General features: G+C 40.5%; 1 protein-coding gene across 2 annotated transcripts in view; it reads right to left on the minus strand.

Annotated features, from left to right (window-relative positions):
• Nucleotides 1-23,393, minus strand: part of acvr2a (activin A receptor type 2A) — a 47,115-nt gene that overhangs the window by 10,378 nt on the left and 13,344 nt on the right. For both annotated transcript variants that reach the window (XR_002665601.1, XM_022761117.1), the window contains exons 2-6: nucleotides 17,083-17,290; nucleotides 15,476-15,609; nucleotides 13,667-13,821; nucleotides 2,643-2,786; nucleotides 2,284-2,427 (exon numbers count right to left, since the gene is read on the minus strand). Coding sequence is in view for 1 of the 2 variants with exons in the window: in XM_022761117.1 (XP_022616838.1) it covers nucleotides 2,284-2,427; nucleotides 2,643-2,786; nucleotides 13,667-13,821; nucleotides 15,476-15,609; nucleotides 17,083-17,290 (785 nt within the window). In the remaining variant the exon portion in view is untranslated. The remainder of the gene's footprint in view (nucleotides 1-2,283; nucleotides 2,428-2,642; nucleotides 2,787-13,666; nucleotides 13,822-15,475; nucleotides 15,610-17,082; nucleotides 17,291-23,393) is intronic.

Raw genomic sequence — 23,393 nt, forward strand, 5'->3', positions numbered from 1 at the left:
GTCCTCTTAAAACCACAGTGAAGTCCTTTGGTCACCTCTGTCACCAAGCCAACGTCCTGCACATTTACTGTTCGTGGTGAATAATACAGCTCTGATAAATGCTATTCATTTATCTCGTTGTTGTTGAGGTGTTAGATAACTGTTCTTTAATCTCTATTTATCAAAAGAAGGTTTGCTGACCACATGAGCCCATTATCAGCAAAGACTTGCTTAAATCTTCACACTGTTTTACATTATTTTAAAACTCTATTTTAAAACGTGTATCCCGTATACACCATCTTTGTTCTTACATAATGTATGTCAATATAATACAAGGTCACTTCTGGCAAATGGCCACACAGACGTAGTGTAACTTAGTGACCACTAGAGGGCAGGCAGCTACAACAGATGTAGAAAAAGCATTCAGTGTGATTAGTTCAGTCTTCCTGTTTTTGGATAAATATTCCTCTGTGTCTGTGTGTGTGTGTGTGTGTGTGTGTGTGTGTGTGTGTGTGTGTGTGTGTATATCAGTATTTTCAGTGCTGTGTTTATTTCTCTTCAATTGTGACAAATCAGACCACATCCCTTTGAAAGACAGCTATTATTATTATCTACATATTGTCCAAAATGTGAAAAATGCAAACTGGGAGTTTTGAAAGGAGCTTGTATCCTTTGAGGCAAAGACTCAAACAGTTAATTTGAATTCTAACACACAGAGCTACTTAGATGAGTCAAACTTCGAAGGGTAAATCAACTGTCAAGGAAACGCTGAACCCTGCAATCACTGTTCCAGCTGTGTTACACAAGCTAAGGTCAGTCCAAACTGAGGTGTCACACATTTTTACGCCTGCTCAGGAGGGAAAAGCTCTTTGTAGGTCAAAATCCTCTAGAGACTTACAAAATAATTACAGTAAATGGTTGACAAGGCACTTAAACATCTTTCTGATATATTCCCGGTGGTATGACCTTTCCTAAAATGCCTCTAAAACAAATTCCTTTAATGTTATTTCCACTTGGAGAGCTACTACAAATCAGAGTAGCACTTTTAGACCTGCTCCAGGGTTAAGTGGCTACGAGTTGGACTGCTGGGTTAAAGCATCCCCGCCACGCCCACAACCTTTAATTTTTCAACCTTTATCCACGCAGGGAATGTTTCTTAAGCACGCACATTCAAATTCTTGCCTGGCTGGGAAATTCAAGAAAGGGAAGTGCACGGAAATCGCTCTCCATTCTCTCGGTAATGACCCTCAAAACACAGAGGCACTTAAAGCCCCAAATGCTGCAATGACTGTGGTAGAGAGGGTGAGTGAAGCACGACATGCCTAACAAAGCACAAGTCTTCCTTCTCTGGGTAATCGAGGCTTAAAAAACAGAACAAACCCCCCCAGCATGAAGTATATTGTAATTATGGATTAGCTCTTAAGGCACCAAAGAGAATCAATACAATGTGAAAGTTTCATGCATGTTTTTTTTTTTTTTTACAACTTTGTTAGCTGCCTGCCCAGGAGGTTTTCAGATGAGTGCACAATAAGCATGGGGTGACTAAGACCACGATATCACTGTGTTTACATGGAGAAAAACATGTAAACACAAGAGATATGGAAACAATCTGGATAGTGGGAGAAATCAGGCGGGAAATCAGAGAATTTGTTTACGTGCAGTATCGTAAGTGGTTACAGGAAAACACGCGTTTACATGCAGCTGGTCAGTAATCAGATTTCTCCACTAAGATATTTTTGAACCACGGCAGGCCTATTTATTCTCTATTTTTTTGGACCTGAGACAGTTTTTTTCTTACTATGTGAATACGTCTTACAAATAACCCACTGTTCAGCTGTAGAGACTAGTGTACTTATTTGGACTTTCAGTCTCGTGAATAGTTTCAGATACAAGGACGCACCACTACTTTCACCTCTCTGCATTTTTATTACAGCAACACTTCAGTTGCAGGAAGTGTGGATTTAGATTTGTTAGGTTTAATATGAAGCTTAAAATCATCTTTTGGACTTTTTCACATTATGTTATTGGCTTTACTCGCATGTACTGGTTAGGTGAGAAGGTTGGAAGCCTTCGTTGAGAATCTGAGAAACCTAAAATCTACAGCATTCATAATTAATGTGAGAAAAGCCTTTGCTGGTGTTGGTATTCCTCAAAATATTAGCTATTGCCTGAGCCTCATGTTGAGGCAGCTAAACCTACAAATGTAAAATGGGAAAAATACCGTCATTAATTTAAAAGAGGAACATATTGCATCAGAAAAACATAGCTGTTTGCAGGTACTATATATCTCCAGTGACAGTGTACCTTGTCATGGTAGGCAGTGATTAGCCACAACTCCAGGTCCAGGTTGTTGTTCCTTTTCTCCACGCCGATGAAGTGGAGGATGTTGTCGTGCTTCATGCCGCTCACGCTGTAGATCTCATACTCGTTCTGCCAAGACAACTTGTCCTACGCGAGAAGCAGAGAGAACAGATGCAGATATTGTTTTTGCCCGATTAACAAGGGTAACAAATACAACTTGTAGAAGAAAAGTAAGGGAGGTGACAGGAAGTGTGCTAGGAATGATTGAATCTATCACAAACTCAGCACTGGCGGGAAAAAAATACAGACTTAAGTCCACACTTCGCCAAAGGAGTCAGAAGTAAACAAAGCCAGCTGCACACCTGAATCGGGAAGATCTTCACGGCCACATATTCATTCAGCAGCTGGGCCTTCCACACGCATCCAAAGCGCCCCCTGGCTTTCACCTCGATCAGCTGCAGTGGTTTATGTCCCAAAATGGGGGACGGGGGTGAGGGCCCGGGATCCTGCAGAGACAGGGTGGACAAAATAGAAAAAACAGACGAAGGACAGGGTTATTCTTCTGTTTTTTTTTTTTGCAGAGCATTAAAATAGCATTGGCTTACACTGAAGGTGACCGGGCTTTTGGCTCAGCGACAACATGCCTGAGGAGCTCGGGCCGGCAGAATCAATATCATCTTCACGTCTTAAATCACATCTTACAACTTACATTTATAGACTTGCTTTTATGTGATGATGCTCTCCGATTATTCTTTGCCACCATACTGTTTTTAGCCTCTTTTGTCATCTTTTATGCTGCAGTGCCTCATTGCTTTTTTTTTTTAACTTGCTTTATTTATTTTATGGCTCCATTTGCTTTATTTGATTGTTTAAAGCACTTTGGAAATACTGGTTTAGGAAGTGCTGCATGTTTGAATTTAGTAACATTATTATTACTGTGAAATTTTTCAGCGGTGAGGACACAGCATACCAAGCAGGGTTTGGATTCATTCATTTTTAAATTCAATTAAACCCCGCAGGGCTACATTTGCTTGAGTTTACAGAAGCAGGATTATAGCTGGAAGGTTGCCAGTTTGAATCCAATGAGCCACTGAGGAAAAGTGGGTGGGGAAATATTGAAAACCTTTGACTACCCGTGAGCAAGGCACACGAAGAGCAGACGAGACGTCAATATGAATTAATATGAAACAGGATAGGCTTAATTCCTGGTTAAAATATAAATAAAAACATTTACGAGCCATCGTGTCCAACTCTGCGAGGTCAAGCCTCATGCGTGTGTGTTCATGCTGATCCCATAAACAAAAGTGAAAGCAAGGAAGCCAAGTGTTCCAAATCTAAAGCATGTTAAACACAGCTGGTGATTGGGATTAAGCTGATCACTTTCGCATGTGACTTCACAGAGAAGGACAGAGGGCGAGTGAGGATAGAGAGACACACACACAGAGAGAGAGGGAGAGGAAGGTTAAAAAGAAGCATGCAGTGAGGGAGTCACATTTCCACAGGATAAAAGGTGGATGAGAAAGACTAGCACATGACTGATGGCCTTTGATGAAACCAGATATGCTGCTGTAAAATCTCGACTTTACTTCCGTGCCTCTGCGTACCTGCTGTCAGTTAACCCCCCCCCCCAAAAAAACACACCAACGTTCATGTTTTTACTTGAACTGAAGGCTTACAAGGTGCTCGATAAGCTGGAGCAAGTTTGAAGACCCTGAGGCCCGCAGAATCCACTGAAACCCCGTGACAATATATCAGAAGTGCACGCTTGTCAGTCCGAGCCTGCTTTTCTAACTTCCCGTAAAATGCCTCCCTTTGAGTTACAAGGTTTTCTACTGATATGAGGGACAGAGAAGATTTAACAGATGGAACGACAGTCGCACAAACGTTGGTTGTGTGAGCAACAAAAGCTACACTTCAGCACACACAGATTACCTGACCATCATTTTGGCAGTGAACCTTGCTTAAAGACAGACCTTGGTGCTATCCAAGAGCTAAAGTGGTACCTGCACTGCATTTCACTGCATGTGTAGTAAAACAGGGAGACGTGGCTTCAGCTTTTACCGCCCATCCTGACAAGGTTATTGTGGCTACAGAAGCAAACTGTACATCATTTAGCAGCGTTTATGGGTTTGATTTTTATCAAGTGGAAACTTAATGCCTGGTTATGATGACTTAGGCCTTCAGAGCACATGAAAGATTCTGCTGAAACGAAGAGATTTCTTCATTTCACATTTCAATTTTAGTCTCCTTATTTAAAAGGATTTTGATATAAAAACAAAACAGAAAACAAATTGAATCCTGTTTGGCATATGTTCATTGAGAGGCGCCTTTAATAATATGTACAATTTGGGAGAAAAAAAGAGGTAAAAAAGTGATTGAAAGGCTGGTCTTTGCAAGTGAAGGACAGTTCATAACATTTTGCAGAAATAATGCTGTTCAAATGCTTCTGAATAAGAACTTGTTCAAACTAATGAAATTAAATCAATGAGGAACAGGCAAAATAAACTGACAATCATTAAGCTCAGACAAATGAAGCAGAACTTTTTGTCTGCTCTCATAATATAATTCATTTAAATAATTATGCAGTCTGTTACTTATAAGTTGAATAATATTGGCTCTTTTCAAGTCAATAAGGATTATGTATTCAAGACTTTATCCTCTGTACCACTGACTACAATATGTCCTTCTGGTGGATTATTATCAGTTTATTCTTGTGTGACTGTTTATTACAATGTATTCTTGTTCCTTAATCTGAAATATTAAGGACCAAATTTATATATTACTGTTTGACCAAATTGCTCCAAATAAATGATCTAAGTTTCATCCAACCTAATTTATTATTGAGGCTCGAATGGTGTACTTTACTGTAATGGTATTTGTAGATGACTGCTTATTTAAGCTTTATAAGAATAAAAGGAAAAAGTATTTGTTGTTGTTTTTCGGTATAAATACGGAGCAGGCTTTCCATGCCGGTGGCGGAAAGGGGGAATGGAGGCTTTGAGTGGGAACTGGTGTGTTTACTTAAAGCTTTTTCCCTCTGACAGAGAGCTGCGAGGCAGACCTGCTGTCTCTACACTCTCTCTCACACAGAATGCCAGCCAAATGATGGGGAAAATTACACATGATGGTGCTGAGGTTGGATTACAGAGCGGCCCCAACGCTCCCAAGTTGAAAAAATGTCCCAAAATGTATGAACCAAAATAATGAATTTCTAGTAAAGTTTCAATACATCTGTTCTCACTGCTGTTTTATGTGCATGAGAATGTAGAGGAAGTCGAGTTTAATTTCTTATTAACGCTTTAAAATGGATTTCAAATATTACATTATAATATTAAATATTATACAATATTTCAAATAGCATTTTGGGAGTTAACCATTCAAACAGAGGGCTGGAAGTTACTACATTTAACTTGGATTTGATTTGCTCATGACCAGAAAGAGTGCACTCCATTTAAGCTATATTTACTTCCTCATATCAGAAAGTTACTGTCCAGTTCGGTGAGTGACTCTTATTGATTTATCCACTAAAGTTGAAGGATTCGGTGCTTGGCAGGCTGTAATTTTAGACCTTGCACATGGTGCGTTTGGCAGCACAGTTAGAGATTGAAGAATAACTGACACTAAATCAACTGATATCTGGTTTGTTTCAGTCTGGACTCGATGGTTAGAAATATGTAGGAACAAGTTGTGTTATCGTGAAGTTTGTAAAACTATTTAGCCAAACCAAGATTCATTATGAAAACCAGTCTTTTCTCTTGGTCTTGCTCTATTTTCTTCTCGTGTCCCCAAAATAAAAAATAATCAAATCCAGGGACGGCGAGATGAGAATTCACATATTTTAGGCCTTTGTTCCTCAGTCTGCTTTAAGTGTGACAGGACAATTTGCTTAAAATTCTTGATTAGCAACACTGCAAGTAACAAATACAAAGGAATACACAACAGTGAAGCAACTGTGACCTGACAACAGATATAAAGAGTCTCAAATGCAATTCAATATGACAAGAAAGTGCAAGGGAAAGGATGACCAGAATGGTATATGTGCAATCTGTAAATGTGAACACTTATCAATGACAATGAGGTAACACTTGAAGGACTCCCTTTGTGCCAGAAATGTGACCAAAAACTATATTACTGCATTTATTGAGCTTAGCCTATGAAGCGATTATTATTCTCATCATGATTTGTTGAGAAAATTAGGGTACTATCCAAACACTCTGTCTCGTTCACCAAAGCCAGCAGTGTTGTGTATCAATTTATTCATTTATTTTCATTTCTGTACAAATGTTTATTGTTATTGTTAATTATAGGATTTCCAATTCTGATCATGATGTGGACAAAAAAAAAAAAGATAATTGAAGCACTTGTTTTGTCATCGATTAGTCTGCAGAAACGCAAGCGAGAAAAATTCCAGTGCATCTATTATCCATCCACCCATCAGTTATACTTCGTATCCCTTTGAGGGCCAATCCCAGCTGACAGTGAGGGTGAGCACCCTGGACAGGTCGACAGTATATATACGGGGTGACATGTAGAGACAAACAACTATTAACTCTTCACACTCACAACCTACAGCCAATTTAGAATCGCCAATTAACCTAAACCTGCATGTCTTTGCACTGTGGGAGGAAACCCATGCAGGCATGAGGAGAACATGCAGGCGCCACAAAAAAGGCACTGGCCGGCCGGAACCCAGAACCTCTTAGCTGTGAAGGCGATGGGGCTAAACTCTGCACCACAGTGCCGCCCACATCTATTATAAGCATGATAATTGTGGTTCCATTTGAGATTTAGACCAGAAAGGAGCATTTTTCCATGCCACAAAGACAAATTCATGTACCTTTTTTTTTGACTAGAGATAAAAATGATCACAGTGTGGAAACAACTGACAGGTACACACGTTTATGTAAAATGTACAAAGATAGGTTTCAGTGTTTTTAAAGTCCTTAATGACTGAAGTCGCTCCGTTTCTGGAAACAAATGTGGTGAAGAAATCACTAATGGCTGCACCGTGTTATCTTTCCCCCTTCTATCCGTCTCCCCTGTGTTGTGTTACAATGACAGTCATCAGTATGTCTGCACAGATGTCACTAAAGACAAATTCCTGTGCATCCGTTGAGCTCGGTGAAATATGTGCAACGATGTCTGATAATGATGTGCATGTGAAAATGATCACTGAGGGACTCTGTCTGGCTAAAATACCAGAGTTGTTCACTACAAGTCGTCGTCACGTCCAAGGCTGAGGTGAATTCCTGCACAGTTATTATGCCCGGCAACAGACTGACTGACTTTGACCATGATCTTGATGTGAATGATGACTGATGGGTTTGTGGGTGATGGCCTTATCCTGAACACCACCACTGCTTCATGTTACAATGCAAGTCATCATACTTGTGCTGGCATTTGAGATCATTCTGATTTTGATGTGGTTTAAAAACAAGTCATTGTGGGACTCTTTTCTTTCTTTGTTCCTGCATTGTTTCTGGAAACTCAGCCTGATGAGGCAGCGCGGCCCCGGCCCCGGCCCGGCCAGGCCTCCCCGGGGAGTCACTGGATCCCTTGTCCGATCACAGGGCGCCGTGGCCTCAAACGGGGACGCATTACACTTAGTCAGCAGACCACAGGAAACAGGAAAACAGAATCTGCTGCTTCACGCCATTCTTCCCAACCCTCAACCATCTCCCGTGGCCTAATCGGGTTACACCTTCATCTATTACACCCTAACAGGTCCTTTAGGCCTGGTTTGGTTTGTCCTGGGTTTAGGTGCAGATACAGAGATATAACAGAAGTCCAATGGGCAGTTATTCCGGACTCCAAAGCTCATATCTTAAGGTCATATCTTGAGGTCTTGTCAAATACAAAAAGTTGTTGATGTGACCTTAAAAAGAGATAACCTGAAATCCTGAGTTCACAATAGGATGGTGTGTAAACTCTCAGAGTCTGGGTTTTACTTTGTGAGCTACCTCCTCTTCCTTACATGAGTATTTTCAGTGATATCTGCAGCCTCACTTCTATTCCAATTTGTCCAATTTTGAGCCAAAGTACATTTGCAAAGGCTTATGCTCCTCTTGTACTTAAGTAATTTACACTCTCTGACTTGAAAAATGTTCCAGATAAGTGGCAATGCTCCTACTTATGCAAAATGTATCTGCACTCCTCCTCAGTCTGCATGTGAAATGGAAAAAACATGCTGCAGATTCAGTTTCAAACACCTTCAGCTTTGTGTCTCTGCATGAGAAACATGGTGAGCCATAGGTCTAGCAGATACCATTCTGGAAACTGGGTCACATCACACACAATAAGTTACATAAACATCACAGATGGACATTCATACAAAAAAAGGGGCTGCATTCGGAGCCATGTTGGCCACTTTCCACCATGCACAATACATTTTCAGCAGGGAGCACAAAAGACATCCATCCATGCAATAAACCCAGGCAAAAAAAAAAAACAGACAGAAATGTGTTACAAACTGAGTAAACAAGATGCTGTCGAAAAAGCAAAGACAAGAACAAAATGGTGGTCTGAGATTGAGGTGGAGAATTCATACCAAGCTCTGAACCCAAAAAGGGGGGAAAACTAATAGTGTTTCAACTTCAGTTAAACTGCTCTTACCTCTACCATAATGTGAAAGGCGTGCTTGTTGAAAAGGAACATAAGAAGCAAACAGAGAAATTATTGCTATTTTCTGTCAGTTAGTGGAAGAAATAGAGGCTGAAAAAAGGTCGGAGATGATGGGTTGTCCCTGAACAAGCTTTTGTTCCCCCTCGTACTCCAGACCAGCGCTTCCAAAGCTATGGTTTGAGACACATGAAGAGCCACGGGGCTGTCTGTTAATAAGCATTGCACCAAAGGCAACATGGTTCATTTTATGAACTTAAATGATGCTCTGAAGCAAAGAAACTGAAAATTGACTGAACAATGTGGAAAAGGAACAAAAAAAAAAAAAACTTTGTTCCTAGATCACAGTAAAACCAAATACACATGAATGCAAAGTTCACAACGACGGATGCATGAAACAGTTCCAGTGTACCCACAAAAATCACGGAAGACACCGAAATGTTGGGTTTCGAAAGTGAATGAAAGCCCCTCAACTGAGGAGATTAATGCAGACTGTACAAAACAAGACACAGAAAAAATCATTTCACATATGACCGAAGATGCTAAAAGCTCAAACTTTAAAAAACAAGGATTCTTATGGGAATTCTATCTAAAAGAAAAAATGTATCTAAAGATGTTGATATTTCAATTTAAATTGGGAACTATGTAAAGAAAAAAATGATTAAAAAAAGAAGTGGTAAACACATTTCTGATATCAAAAAATACCCAAACAAAATGCTAGAGGACAGCAAATGAAAGTCCATTGCTCTGTGTGGAAAGAAAACAACATAAAACTGTTGGGAGAGAAAAAAAAATCATTTATATGTCATATAATTTCACTGTCTTTAACAACATCTGCCAAAGTTTGGAAAAATAGCGTGGTTTTGGGGGATCTTGATGATATGTGGAGTCCAACACGACTTCTTTGGAAAGCTACACCCAGACAAACAAGACGTTAGTAGCTCCATAATAAAGCAGGTGCTGAGACTTTGGTCAGTTTCGATCGGTAAGAGGGATAAAGATGAGAAAATAGGGTCCAGGTTGGAAAAAAAAAAAATGCCCTGACTTATGTTTAAGTGCTCCAGGTCTCTCCGTGTGAAAGCTGTGGGTCTGTGTACTCAGACAGAATCAATTCCAGTTTGCCTCCACTTCGCACTGTGGTGTGAATAATGGAGGCTTGGTGGCAAATATGCAGCCCATGATGGACCACGATCACAGTGACATAATGACAGTGTGCAGCAAAGTTTCTTTCTTCTGTCTTTCTTTAGCGCCTTCCCATCATAAAATTAGAGAGCCGTGATAATGGGCCCATTAATGATCATTAGGTGGGAAGAATTACTTTTGCATCATGAAGACTGCATGTTTCATTAGCTTGCAAAGAGAACTCATTCACCGCAGAGAAACATGCGACTGCATTCAGTGTTGAAAATACAGAGAATGCAGACAGTGATAAAGCATCAAAGATTTTGGGGTGATACTTTTCTGTGTATATGATTTATAAATCTAAATTAGTAATTACAGTATGCACTTAGTTATCTGCATGCTGGTTGAACTTCAGTCCTTTAGCTTATCTTAACCCACTGCTTATTTCCACTTTGTGCAACAATAGCTTCAGTTGCTGGATCATAAACATAAAAAACTGTTTTTTAAGGAGTTCAAGCTTCAGTGCTGTAGTATCCTAAAGCTAAGGACGTTGCTTTGCTTAAAAGCAGAAATCAGTGCAGTGTATATGTTATGTATTTGTCTTTGGCTCTGTTCAGATGGCTGCTACTTGTTTATGACATAATCACATTCCTGCTCCTTTTAATTAAAGATTTATATTAAATGTGCGCAGGGCTCTTCCATTTTAAAAGACCAATCATTGAAGCTGCCTTGTGGATGTTGTTAGGGAACAGGGAAAAAAAACATCATCTATTACCACCAACACCTTTGATGAACAATTATAATGACTTCCCATCCACACAGGGCACTTTAAAATCTAACTAGCAACAGGTGTGGGCAATCTGTTACAGTCAAATTAAAAATACATGCCTAAGCAAGGAGCATTATGCTCTGATGAATGAAGTATAGCAGAGAAACAAACATGATAAAGCATAAATGAAAGTCCAGTCAATCAGTGCTTCTTTTTTTTCTTTTCTTTTTTTGGACCAAAGCTGTGATGCAGCTTCTCTTATTTGAAGTTTGGAATAGCTGCTGAAAGTTGATATGTAACACAGCAAATTCCAAGAGGCTGCCTCAATCACATAGAGAGTGGCTTAAAAGGAATAACTCAACATTTTGGGGAATCTGCTTATATGTTTAAAAGCAGGATGACCAATCACTCTTGTGTCAGTGCGTTTAGCATTGGATTAGTTTTGAATTCATGCAATAAGACATTTTTAAACAGTGGATGATGATTTCAAATATCAGATATCTTACTGTCTTGAAATGCTTTCGTATATACTATGATTTCATTGGGCAGGTGTCCCACAGCCCACCACAGTAACCTGTGGTGAAACCGAAGGTATGTGTGTGGTGTTTTTACTCTCAACAGTCTAAGTATTGCTAGAATCTGCCCTTGATGATTTTGCAAGACTGAGCTATTGAGTGATTCTAAGAGTCACCTGTTTTTTTTTTTTTTTACACCCTGTGGTGCAACACAAAAACATAATCTTCCACAACACAACAACAAAAAAAATCCCCCTACATCTCCCCTCCCACTGCTTCCATCCATCTACTCCTCCATCTAATGTATTGAAAAATCTGGCTGAAACTGTATGTGTATCAAATAGTGCTTGCAATATACATCTGTTTGTTTTAGTTTCCTTCAAACAGCAGGCAGGTTGGGTTTACTGCATCACCTGCGTCTAGAAAAGCACAGAGCAACTTTGAAATATATTCATTTACAAATTAACCACCTTTTCCTCCCCTGTCCTTGCGCAACTACTCATTCATGCACTAATACACTTCTGCACACAAACACATGTGAGTATACATGACTCCACTTATTCCATCCTGGCTATTTCATTTCATTTTATTCCCTTTGTGATTTTATCAGACTTCTAGCTGGTTTTTTTTCCACTGCATCATCATTTGTTATCTGATCTACTCTTCTTTGGCCATGATCTTGTTTTGTTATGCTGTTTATTTATTCATTCATGTGTTTCCAGGTAAGATGTTTCATAAGCCTCTTAGCGGTGTTGCTTTTCCAATGCACATTAGCATTTGTTTCCTGATTGTATTGTGTCTTTTTATCTCTTCCCTACTGTGTTTTAGCACTGTGCAAATACAATAACCAAGTTGAGAGAAGTGCATGTCTCCCCTCAATCCCTCCCCCGCACTCCACACTCACCCACCCTCCCACCCACCCACCACACCCACCACCACCACCACCACCATCCTCCGAGGCAGAGCTGCAAGCGTCTCTGTGTTTAGTTTTGTTTGCCTATGTAAAGCCTCATCAATAATGCAGAGGCCCCTGACTCCTCTTCCATACGGTGGAAGCTCTGCATGGGCTTTCTGTTTCCCCTGCTGCCGAGCAGCACAGAATATCGCTGTACTGCTGTTGAGTTAGAACCGCCTTGGAGTTAACTCAATTAATCAAGAATTTAAATAAACAGCCTTACTATCACTCCAAGAACAGAGATTTGAGAAAGGTTTTATAAAGGTGATATATCCGGCTGATTCAAGTGGAGACATTAAAGAACTAAGCAACAACGTAAAAGCATGGCAGAAGAGGAAAAGAAGAAAGGACTGTGTGAATAAGCAAAGAGTGATGAAAGGTGAACGTGTACATGATCAGATGTGAATCATATCTCTGTTTTGCCTACAATCATTTTAACCTGAATAGCACAATATTCACTTAAAATGTAGGCATGATTCCAGGCCCCTCTGACACAACATGAGCCATCCCAATTAAATTCATCCAGACTCTAGTCTGGTGCATTAAAAGAAAATCTGAGATGCATTTGCTCAAAAAGAGACTCATGGAAAAAGATAAAGCCAGAACCAGGGCTCTCTTACTCTACAATACACCTCTGACAGAAGAAACTGAAAAAGCAATTATCCCAAAGTAAATTCTCCGCACAGTTTGTCCTTTCTGGTTGACCGTAGCTGTCCCTCTGCTGCACAGGGCAGGCAGGGCCGAGGCTGTTTCAGCCCACTGAGAAACTAGATCAGCGGTGATGTTGAAGGTTGGTTAAATAGAGAGGGCAGAGAAGTGTTTTTAATGTATAATGCTACAAACTTCAAACAATACACAAGATGTTTTATGGGAGCACATAATGTGCATTGACTCATGTGGGAAATAAGTATCAACAAAATCGACCGGAGCTGAGTCAGACATTTTCTGCAAAAAATGATCTTAGACTTTATTAACCTGCTTGCTGTATGTAGCATTTGGTTCATAGCGATCCTTCAGCAAACACCATTCTGCATTTTAGGCAGGTAACTTTGAACTACATTAGTTATTTTTCTGTTTATCTCCACCTTTTGTGTTTGCAATACATGTGTTTCAAGGAAAGAAATCATTTGCCGTGCCGAATAAGTTTCCTCTTTGTTTACAATTAACAGATGAAGTGGGAGACAATGGTCACCATGGATGAACAGACAAGAAGAGAAACTAACTGCATCAACAGCGACTTCAAAGAAAGGTGACACCTTGAAACACACTACAGTGATGAGCGTTATGGACGAAAGATGAAGACAAGAAAACAAAGAGGTGGTCATGGATCAGACTTCTGTCAGAGTAAAGGAGGGTTTGAGAGATTGTTTCATCTGGTTTTCATTTCCTCAACCTGCTGAGACTTACATGTGTGGGGACGAGGGCGGCGGGGTAGGCCAGTTTGTGATGTCTCCACATCCAGAAAGAGAAGAGGACAACGGCGGCCAGGCCTATGATGGGAACCAGGGAGTACAGGAGAGTGCTGAAGAGCTGGGGCTTCTGGGAAAATGGGTTGGAGGTGGCTGTGGGGAGGAAACAGAGAGGGCAGTGGAAAGAAGAGGAAACGTTAACAAGACTCTGAACTGGCTTTTGTGATCTGCATGGTGACAAAAATAAAGCAATTAAATATCAAAAATGGTGGACGCTGTCAGGGAGAACACAGTAAGTACAAAGAAAGAGAGAGAGAAAAGAAAGAGAGCGAACAGCACGCCTGATTGGCTTGACATTGTGCTACATCATCTCTAAGTGCAGCACTAACCCTGCTTACAGCTTACTGCCACTGTGCTTAGGGATCATATCAATGCACTCACGCACGCACGCACGCATGCACACACAAACACAAACACACACAAACACAAACACACACACACACACACTCACACGCAGCAGGATTAGCAAATCCATCTCGTGACATAACGTAATCCGCCTGCCAAAAATAACAGAGCTCTGAACTGTGTGCGACCCCTGCAGGAGTCGCTTGGTGACGCCTGCTGGCTCAGCCTGTCCTCCCATCACAAGGTGTGACAGTCTGATTCGGCAGCGCTGTCAAAGCGCCGACACTCGGACGCCGAACACCCCTGCTGTCCTCAGGGTGGGGATTGGAAGAGCAGGAGGGAGGAAAGGAAGGGGTAGGGGCCGATGGGGCTGCACCAGCTGCAACATGGAACTCTTGGGGTGTTTGTCAGAGACATTGTGGAAAGTTTTTCTCTACAGGGTGTCTGCAGGTTTCAGAAAGTCAAATTTAAAGGAATAAAAACAGACAAACTGGCCTGTTGGACAATTTAAGGACACCATCGTCAAATCTGTATCATGAGTAACACCGCAAGAGTCCCATTACTGTAATAAATAAAGACTTATTACTGTGCTAACTGTCTTTGTCAGCTTATTTCAGTCTTCTCAGTATCGCAATCTGTCTTCTAGTATTATTGTATCTGTTGCCTGATTTTGTTTTGTTTTATCTGCAACCTTTGATGCTGCTGTGTTGTCAGGACTCCTTTGTAAAAGAGGCTTCCAACCTCTTAGCTAGTTAAACACAGGTTAAATAAAGTGAGGCAAACACTATATTGAGTGATAAAGGGCTCCATGCTAACTCTTTAGCGCAGACTATCTGGAGTGGTTTGGATTATACATAAGCAGACTGCATGCTAAAACTTTAGGTTTAACTATATTATGTAATTGTAGCCTCCAAGCGAACACTTTAGCAAAATCTGTATGAGGCTTCATGCAGCATTTTGCTCTTCACATGAGGACATTTCAACTCTTACCAAAATAAAGCACAGCGTCTCTCAAACCTGGACTGTGTTACTCTTGTTGTCCTTCCTAAAATCCTTAAATATTTTTTAAGACCTGAACACCTCAGGCTCAGAGGCTCAGTAGCTGGCAGCGGTCCAGAGCACAAGTGTCTTACATCACACACTCTGCACTGGACTACTGTCGGTCTTCAAAGTAAAAGCCTGGGTGTTCTGCCCAAGGTAAGAAATAAAGTTAAATATACATTTAAATTTAGATGTAATTGACTACACATATTTACAAGTACCTGGTTCACCTGTAATTGAGTGAACAAACCTAAATACATATATAAGACAATCAAGGTGTGGCTGCAATAGAAACCTGGTGTAAACACTGGATGTTTGTGTGTGTGTGTGTGTGTGTGTGTGTATATTGGACTGTACATACTATATGCAGTTGAATGGTGTGGGTCGCTCTGTGGCGGCGCTTCAGGGGTGTACAGGAACCTCTCGTTGCACATGTTGCCTTCACAGCAGCAGAAGAAAACATCGGGGCTCTCCTTCCTCTCCACACACTCGTTACTGCAGAAGATATGGAGGTGGAAATTGAAAAACTATCTTTCATTCACACATACACACACCAGTCCTCTCTGTCCTCTTACTGCAAAGAACATTAAAGCAATTTAATTTTTAAAGTGAGAGAAACTGCACGCTTTCGAACTCACACATCCTCTGCATGTGCACACAGACAAAAAAAAAAAAAAAAAAAAAAAAAACACATTTGTGCACAAATTAAGCTCACACACTTCTCCATGCACACACTGCAAAAGATGTGTTGTTTTCTAAAAAGCAGGAACACACACAAACACACACTTCTGGACTGTACACACAAATACACACAAACATACACTCCTCTCCTTCCTCTCCATTCCCTTGCTGCCGCAGAGGACATGAAAGAAAAACATTTATAAAATAACTCCTACACACGCCAATATGCAGACATGCAAACAAACACACATGTACACTAACAATCACACACATACACACTCACTCTCTCTTTCACACTCACAGTCATCAGATAAAAGCCAAAGGAAACGGCAGCCGCCCTCGACTTGCTCTGGACTCTCGAGGGAGGCGAGGCGGCGCCGGCTGAGCAGAGGTACCCAAACTGTGCGGGCTGCAGAATCTACAGCGACTTCATCGCTCAGGAATCAAAGGGAGACTCTGGCAGAACTGGCTCAAACCAGCATCTGATGCCAGCTTGATGTTCAAGCAGGGAAGGAACTATAATAATACCATCTATTAATACCTGCTTACTGATCTGGGTTTGGACACTTGGTTTGAGAATCACACATCAATTTAAATTTCATCTGTCTGCAGTAATTAAAAATGTGGCCTTGTGCAAGTCGTTCAGATGGGGAAGCACACAGAGGGACAAAGACTGTGCTCAAGGTGATTTTAGATCTATTTACAGTTGAGCCTTCCTAATGATGTGCTGGCTTTGTCTTTAGTAAGCGACCAGTGCTGCTGCTTTTTGTCTAAAATCAATGTTCAGGTTTTTGGGAAGGATGTGTTCTATGATTAAAAATAAATGGATTGATAAATAAAACTCTTAATTTTCGCAAGGAATGGATGACTGAATTGGTCATTAATTGGTAGTCTTTGATTTCTTTTATCTCCCAAAGTTGGAGGATGCAGTTTATTCTACTGGTTCTTAGCTACAAATTTGAACCATCAGTATGTTGAGATGACACCACAAACTTAAAATAATCAGCAGAGTTGATATGTTTTCAATGCAAAAGGGTATTTGCAGGTCGCTGTAAGCCAAATGTAAAACTTTAAATGCTGCTTGGAATTAAATTTAAAAAGACACTAAGGAATACACAAAAAATAGTTTATTTCTGACTTAAAAGGATGCTATATGTTTTGGGTTACATGATGAAAAAGGAAACTAAAAACTAAAATGAGGACACTCCTAGTACTTTTAAAAGGTGTAAAACGTTTTGGTGATGTTCTAGTCTTTTTTCAGGTTTATTTCTGGCTGTCTGTGTTTACCTGTCGTAGCAGTTGACGTCGTCCAGCCAGCAGCCTTGCTTGACGACCTCCACGGTGCCGGAGACGTTCTTCCACGTGGCGAAGCAGTGCCGCCGCTTGTCTTTCTCGCCATAGCAGGGCTCGATGCCACTGCGGTTGGTGCGCTCCTTCTCCCAGCTGGAGTTGTAGTACACGCACTCCTGAGTCTCCGAGCGTCCGAGGATGGCACCTGGAGAGGACAAAGAGGACATTTTTACATTTCTTTGAATTTGTGGGCGAGTGCCAATATTAGGAAAGCATCCATGCCTGTGTGACTTTTTCTGGGGGAGGTAAAAGTTAAAAATAACTATTTTGCTTTTTAACATTTTGCCAGGTAAACCCTGAAAAACTTGTGAAAGCAGCTTTGAGTTTGGTGATTTACAAGCAGCTGTGGCTGGGAGATGAAAAAGTCATTTTGCTGCTCTGTCACTGACAAAGAAGATAATTTAGTTGTGTATCAAAAGGACATTTCTTTACAACCTCAGACTATGAGATACAGTGAAGCTGTAAAACATTTAGTAATAATAAAATCCACTTCTGAGGTATTTTTTAATAAGAGTTCCCTGGTGCTTTAGAGTCAATACACCAATGAAAAATGAAAGCTTTTTTAAGATGAACAATAAAAACCAGCCAGGCAAGGCTGACAGAAAGAAGGAACACAGAAGCAAAGCATTTCTTTTCCAATGCTCTGCCATCGACTTCCTCCCCCACCAAAATAAAGGAGACTCTGATTTCCCGCAGATGAAGGCAGGCAGCAGGTTTTCACAAACCCATATCCAGGGAAATGACTGCATGACAGCATGTCAGTTTAGTGTTGCTGCTGCTGCTTGTCATCACCTGTCAGACAGTTAGTCCAGTTTAGACTGCCGACAAGACTGAAGACGGTCGGCCTCTGTCTGCCTGCTTCCTGGTGCTGCAAACCAAACGGTTCAGACACACAGGAAACCAGGATTGCTTCCTACGCATCATTTTTTGTGCTCTGATGGTGCAGTAAGTAGGACTTCACTGTTCCAAAATGTTCCTGTTGACTCTCAGTCATCCATATGCATTATCAAGAGAAATGTATTTTTTCCTCTTCACAAAGACATTTTCTGTTGAGTTCCACACTGAACAGCCAGCTCACTCTTTACTATCGTGAAAATGTGACTTGACCCGTTTGTGTGAAAGACAGCTCATCATGCCCTGGAGAGGGAAAGCAGTGCATGTGTAGGTCAGATGCTCATAAACTTCATCAGGTTGTTGACTTAAGTGGAAAAAAAAGTTAGCAAAATCACACACTGTCCTCTGTGCCTCAATGTAAATGCAGATGATTCCTGTCTAATGTGTGTAAACTGGAGTTCATTGTCTATAATGTCTGGCCATTCAAATTCAGTAATGACTATCATATTCTTTTTTAAGTGTTAAAATTTAGTATAATGCTACCTTTGTGTGATGTGTGATTACTGAGGATTGGGGTCTATTGTCCATGTTTAAAGCTTGTCAGATGAAAACATCTAAGTGTTGATTCTATTCATTTTTTTCCTGTTTTATTCTTATTTATTTATTATTTATCAGATTTGTACTCTTCACCAGCTTTTATTTACTGTGGCTTTTAATATCTACAGAACTCTCCATAATTTAAAATAAAAGTACAACAAATAAAGAAAAATGCTCCAATTAATGTGATCATCACCCACTATTCTCTGCAAGTGACAACACTGCAGAGGAGAAGAGTCCTGTCCACCCTGACACTGTCTGTAGTCACAGTAGCTTCCAGAAATTACGACTTATCCTGCATAATGAAGGTTAACTTCAGGAAGATCATGTATTTTTCAATAAAATGGCTGCTTATTAAGTCAATCCAGCTAATGCCAACCAGGACCCTGGAAGCGCTGCACGTCTCTTTTCAACGACATTAACAGCTGCAGATGGGAGTGAGAGGAGAGTGGCTACTTCACTGGCAGACGAGGTCACCATGCCTCTTAGCAGCGCTGACGGCATTTTCTCTCATCAAATCCATTTCCCATGAAGCCCTAAACTATTTCACAGCAACAGGTGCAACTGTGAACTGTTGCCTGTGTGATTGAGAGCAAATGGCCAAAGTAAAGGGAGAGGAGAGAAAAATAGTCTGTGCTGATGAATGAGTGGTGCCCAGGAGAGCAGCAACATGTTGAAAATGCTGAAATAATTGGTTTAAACAACAAAGCAGGTGTATTCACATAGAAACACATGAGAGCACAGAAGAAAAACTGTATGAACCAAACGGCAAATAGCCATGTAAGTAACGGCAAACACAAGTAAACAGTGCCACAAAACTGTACTATATCTAACTTGTGGAAAAAATGAGGGTTTGCCCAAACGTGCACATGAGCATAAATAATGCCACAAAGAAGATTACATCATTTGACATGTGGTCTTGATTTTGATCCCTCCTAAAGAATGCAAACAAATCACCTTCTAGATTTGTTTTTAATGTACATTTTGTTTATTGAAATAAAAAGCATATTTGACTACACTGACTGCACTAAACTGAGGTGCGAGCAGACTGAGCTCAACTCGCTGACTTTTTTGTCAGCAGAAACTACTGCCAAGGTTACCCTGAACAAGATACTCACGTCTGCTGAGAGTAGGTGTGAAGAAGAGTTGTGGAAAAGACAGCTCTTCATGTCAGAACTATGAAATATGTGCATGAAATACTGTAAGAAAAAACAGCCACAATAATATAAACAATACATAAGGTATTGAACTCAAGTACTTGGAGTTAACCTTTTGATAACCCATGCCTTAGAGTAGAGTTCCAATCACATCTGGAGGTTGAGAAAATAAAGAAGTTTAGGTGACCGGGGATGAACGATGGATAATAAAAAATCACCTTCAGGCAACAAAAGATAAGGAAACATATTTGATGTTTCTCTTGAAAGACCCTGTCCCCAAATAACCTACTTCAGTGTTATAAAGCTGTGCAAGATGTATGGGCTACTATTAATTTGTCTAAAAATGAGACGCGAAATCCCTGGCTGTGTTTAGTATGTTTATCTACTTCATCAGGCCCTTTAGCAGTTTCAGTGTCAGCTGTACGGCACCTATTCTATTCTTTCTATTCTTCCTGGATGGGGATGAGTGCATCGTTCCTTTCAACAGCCCTCATGGGAGATGAAGGCGCTAATGATAGAGAGATACGCGGAGGTAAAGCGGAAGGTTAGCACATTAGCTAATTCTGGTATAACTGCATCAGCCGTGCTAGCGCCGATCCCCACAGACGCTAAAGCGAGGTGCATGGCATATGCATTTCCATTTTACAAGCAACTGATAGTAATGACACAGAAAACAGGTGAAATGAATACTGTAGGTTGATTTTGCCAAAGACCAAATAGTTGCAGATTAATATTTTGTCCATCAATTGTTGCTAGCTTTGAGATGAGTTGGTTTCTGCTGTCACATTTATGATACCCTCTGTCCCCTAAGCTGAGCCCAGAGAATCATCCCTCTAAATCAAAGGCTTAGATATAAAGTGCAAGAAGAAAGTAAAGAAAGACTAACTTCAACTTCTATAAATTGACAGTGAACTGATGTACTTCTAAATATGACAAAAGCGGGACAAAAAGTATGTCGTCTTTGTTCTTCAGCCAAGGCGAGCTGCAACACCTCAAGAAGCTCCATTGATAACGCCTCCATTCCGGTATTACACTGTGTGAGAAAGAGTTGTGAGCCATGTGAACTGCAAATACACAGCTCCGTTGTAAATACATCCATTAAGCGCTCAAATCAATCACTTCCCTGAAATGAGGTGACAGTACAGGTCGGCTGCCTATAGCGTCGTGTGCCAAAGGTGGGCAAAAGTTGCCTGGCAGTATGGTGGATATGAAGGATATAAAGCAGAGAAATCAATCCTCTGACTAAGTCTCAGCTCAGAGTTCACTAAAGCGGATAATGTCACAGAGTACAGGGCCTACACAAGCGATTGTGCAAGGACATACAATAGGGCTTCCACCCACAAGCACACATCCAGGCAATAAAAAGAGAGACCTCTTTGTCTCCAAAAGATATTTCACGTATAGAGATGTCAAACATGAGTGGCACAGGCTCATTTTGTTTGCCGTAATAAGGTGAGTTGGAGAGAAAGATTGAGAAAGAGAGAACATTGGATAATTACAGCTACATGGTGTAAATGCTCTGCCTTTTTCTCAGTAATGATGCTAGTGACATGTATTTAATTTATTACTTACTAAAGGAGAATGTCACAGAGTTTCTAAATGAAAGAATTAAAGCAAGTGAAACAAAGGAGAAAAAGTAAATCAATAAAGCAAAGAGGGAAAATGTTTTGTTATTTGAAAATGGCTTCTTGTAAGACCACCTTGGAAGGTCAGCTCATGGGGATCAGGGGTAAAGAAAAACATCTATTTAAACTTCATATTGAGTTAATGCAGACCTGCATCACTGTGAGGCCACTTGTGAGAAACTGCCAACAATAAGCCAAAGAGTTTTTGTGATGGTTAATTGATCATCTCCCATAAAAGGAAACAACCGTCTGTCCTTTACCTCATCAAGATGAATATTTGCTCTAAAGAAGAACAGAAGCACAATCAGTCAAATCACTGCAACACCTCACAGAATGAATGTTCTCCCCCTACACTGTTTCCTCTCGTCTCCTGAAGAGAAATGACCACATAGCATTTCATAGAAGCGGCTTTCTTTCTTCTAGTCATACGAGAGATTTATCAAGGTTAACCGCGACCTACTTTAGCTGCGGATATTTAAGCAATACCCCCACTCCTGCAAAAACGTCTAAACTCTCGACCCACTTCTCAATCCACTGGGGCTTTTTGAAAAACTGCTGCTCACCCCTCGCTAGCTGCCTGGTGGCTCTGAAAATTCACTCTGACATTTAAAATTTTATATTTTGGGCTTTTAGTTGCTGCTCGTAACCACAGTGATTAAGCTCAGAATTCCTATAGCACCAAACTTACATGAGGTAAAATGTAAGGGTAGAAGATGTTCCTGCGACCACAGAATGATCAGATAAGGCTATTAGACAGGATTGCATAAAAAACAATTAGACTGCAAACAGTGGATGAGATTCACTTGAGCGAGTGCAGTATGAAGATAGAAAAGATGGTGAACTTGGCAGGGATACTGCGACTGGAGGAGGATACTGATTATCTGCCGGCTCTGAAAATTCAATCTTGTCTCGCGGCCAAGAGGTCACATTAGGTAGAGGCAATTCAAAGCACCTGAATCTGACAGATACAGTGGAGGTCTTGACACTGCGAGTAGGAAGGTGATGCGATCCCCTTTGATAGCGAGGTGCACCGTGGTGGACCTGGACACTGACAAACAGCCAACTTGCTGCCATATCCACGAAATTGATTCAAGCTCTCGAAGCTTAAATGTTCTATCATAATGTACTTTGATCAAATTTTTGGCTAAGCCATGTGTAACTACATCACAATAATGAAAGAAGCTACACAAAATGCTCAAACTGGCAGAAAATGCCAGTTTTAGGAAGTCATTCAAATAGCTTTTTCATAGTTTCTTTTTATATTTGGGTTTTTGAATAAAATGAAGCTACTTCAAAAATCAGAAGTAGACCAAATTGTCAGTGGCAAACCTGAAAAAGTATTGGCCAGTGTTCAGACTGAAAATAGTACTGTATTAAAAAATGACCGGAGGACAAAATGCGACCAAGGAAGTCTGCTTTAAGTAAAACATCCATGAGTTTGAAGGTTTATCAGCGATTTATAGAATGATGAGACGGGATTTTACAAGTATGGCAAGTTAATACAGCGACAATCACTTTTATCCTCCATTTCAACAACTGGAAGTTAAACAGTGGAATTAAGCAGTTTACATTGCAAAGTATTCTACCAGAAATGCTAACTTTACATAAATGAAGAGGCAGTGTTTTTTGACGCAGTTGAAACAGGGCCTTTGTACCAAAAAATTATATGAATACAGATTAAGATACAGGTTTGAAACAGCTCAAAGAAGATTTTACTTTTGTTAGCCTCTTAAACTCTCCGTCTTCCATTTGAAATTCCCAAGAAAATTTGAATTTTGGAAAACCAAATCTTTTCTGTGGCAGGATTGGCCCGCGGGTGGAGGGTGTTCCCTTTGGCAAAGTACCGTTTGTTTAAGTACCGGAGGGGAACTATGACAAGCGCCCATGTGCACAGTTAAGTTGTGGCGAGATTCCACATATTAGTCAGCTATAACGGACCACACGATCAAATGTTAGTAAGACTTTATGAACAGATTCATCATGTTGAGAATATTACAATTAAGCTTTCATTTACAGCAGACTGTGGAAGCAGCAC

The sequence above is a fragment of the Seriola dumerili genome, unplaced genomic scaffold (genome assembly GCF_002260705.1).
Source record: "Seriola dumerili isolate Sdu_G_001 unplaced genomic scaffold, Sdu_1.0 BDQW01000018.1, whole genome shotgun sequence".
NCBI lineage: Eukaryota > Metazoa > Chordata > Actinopteri > Carangiformes > Carangidae > Seriola > Seriola dumerili.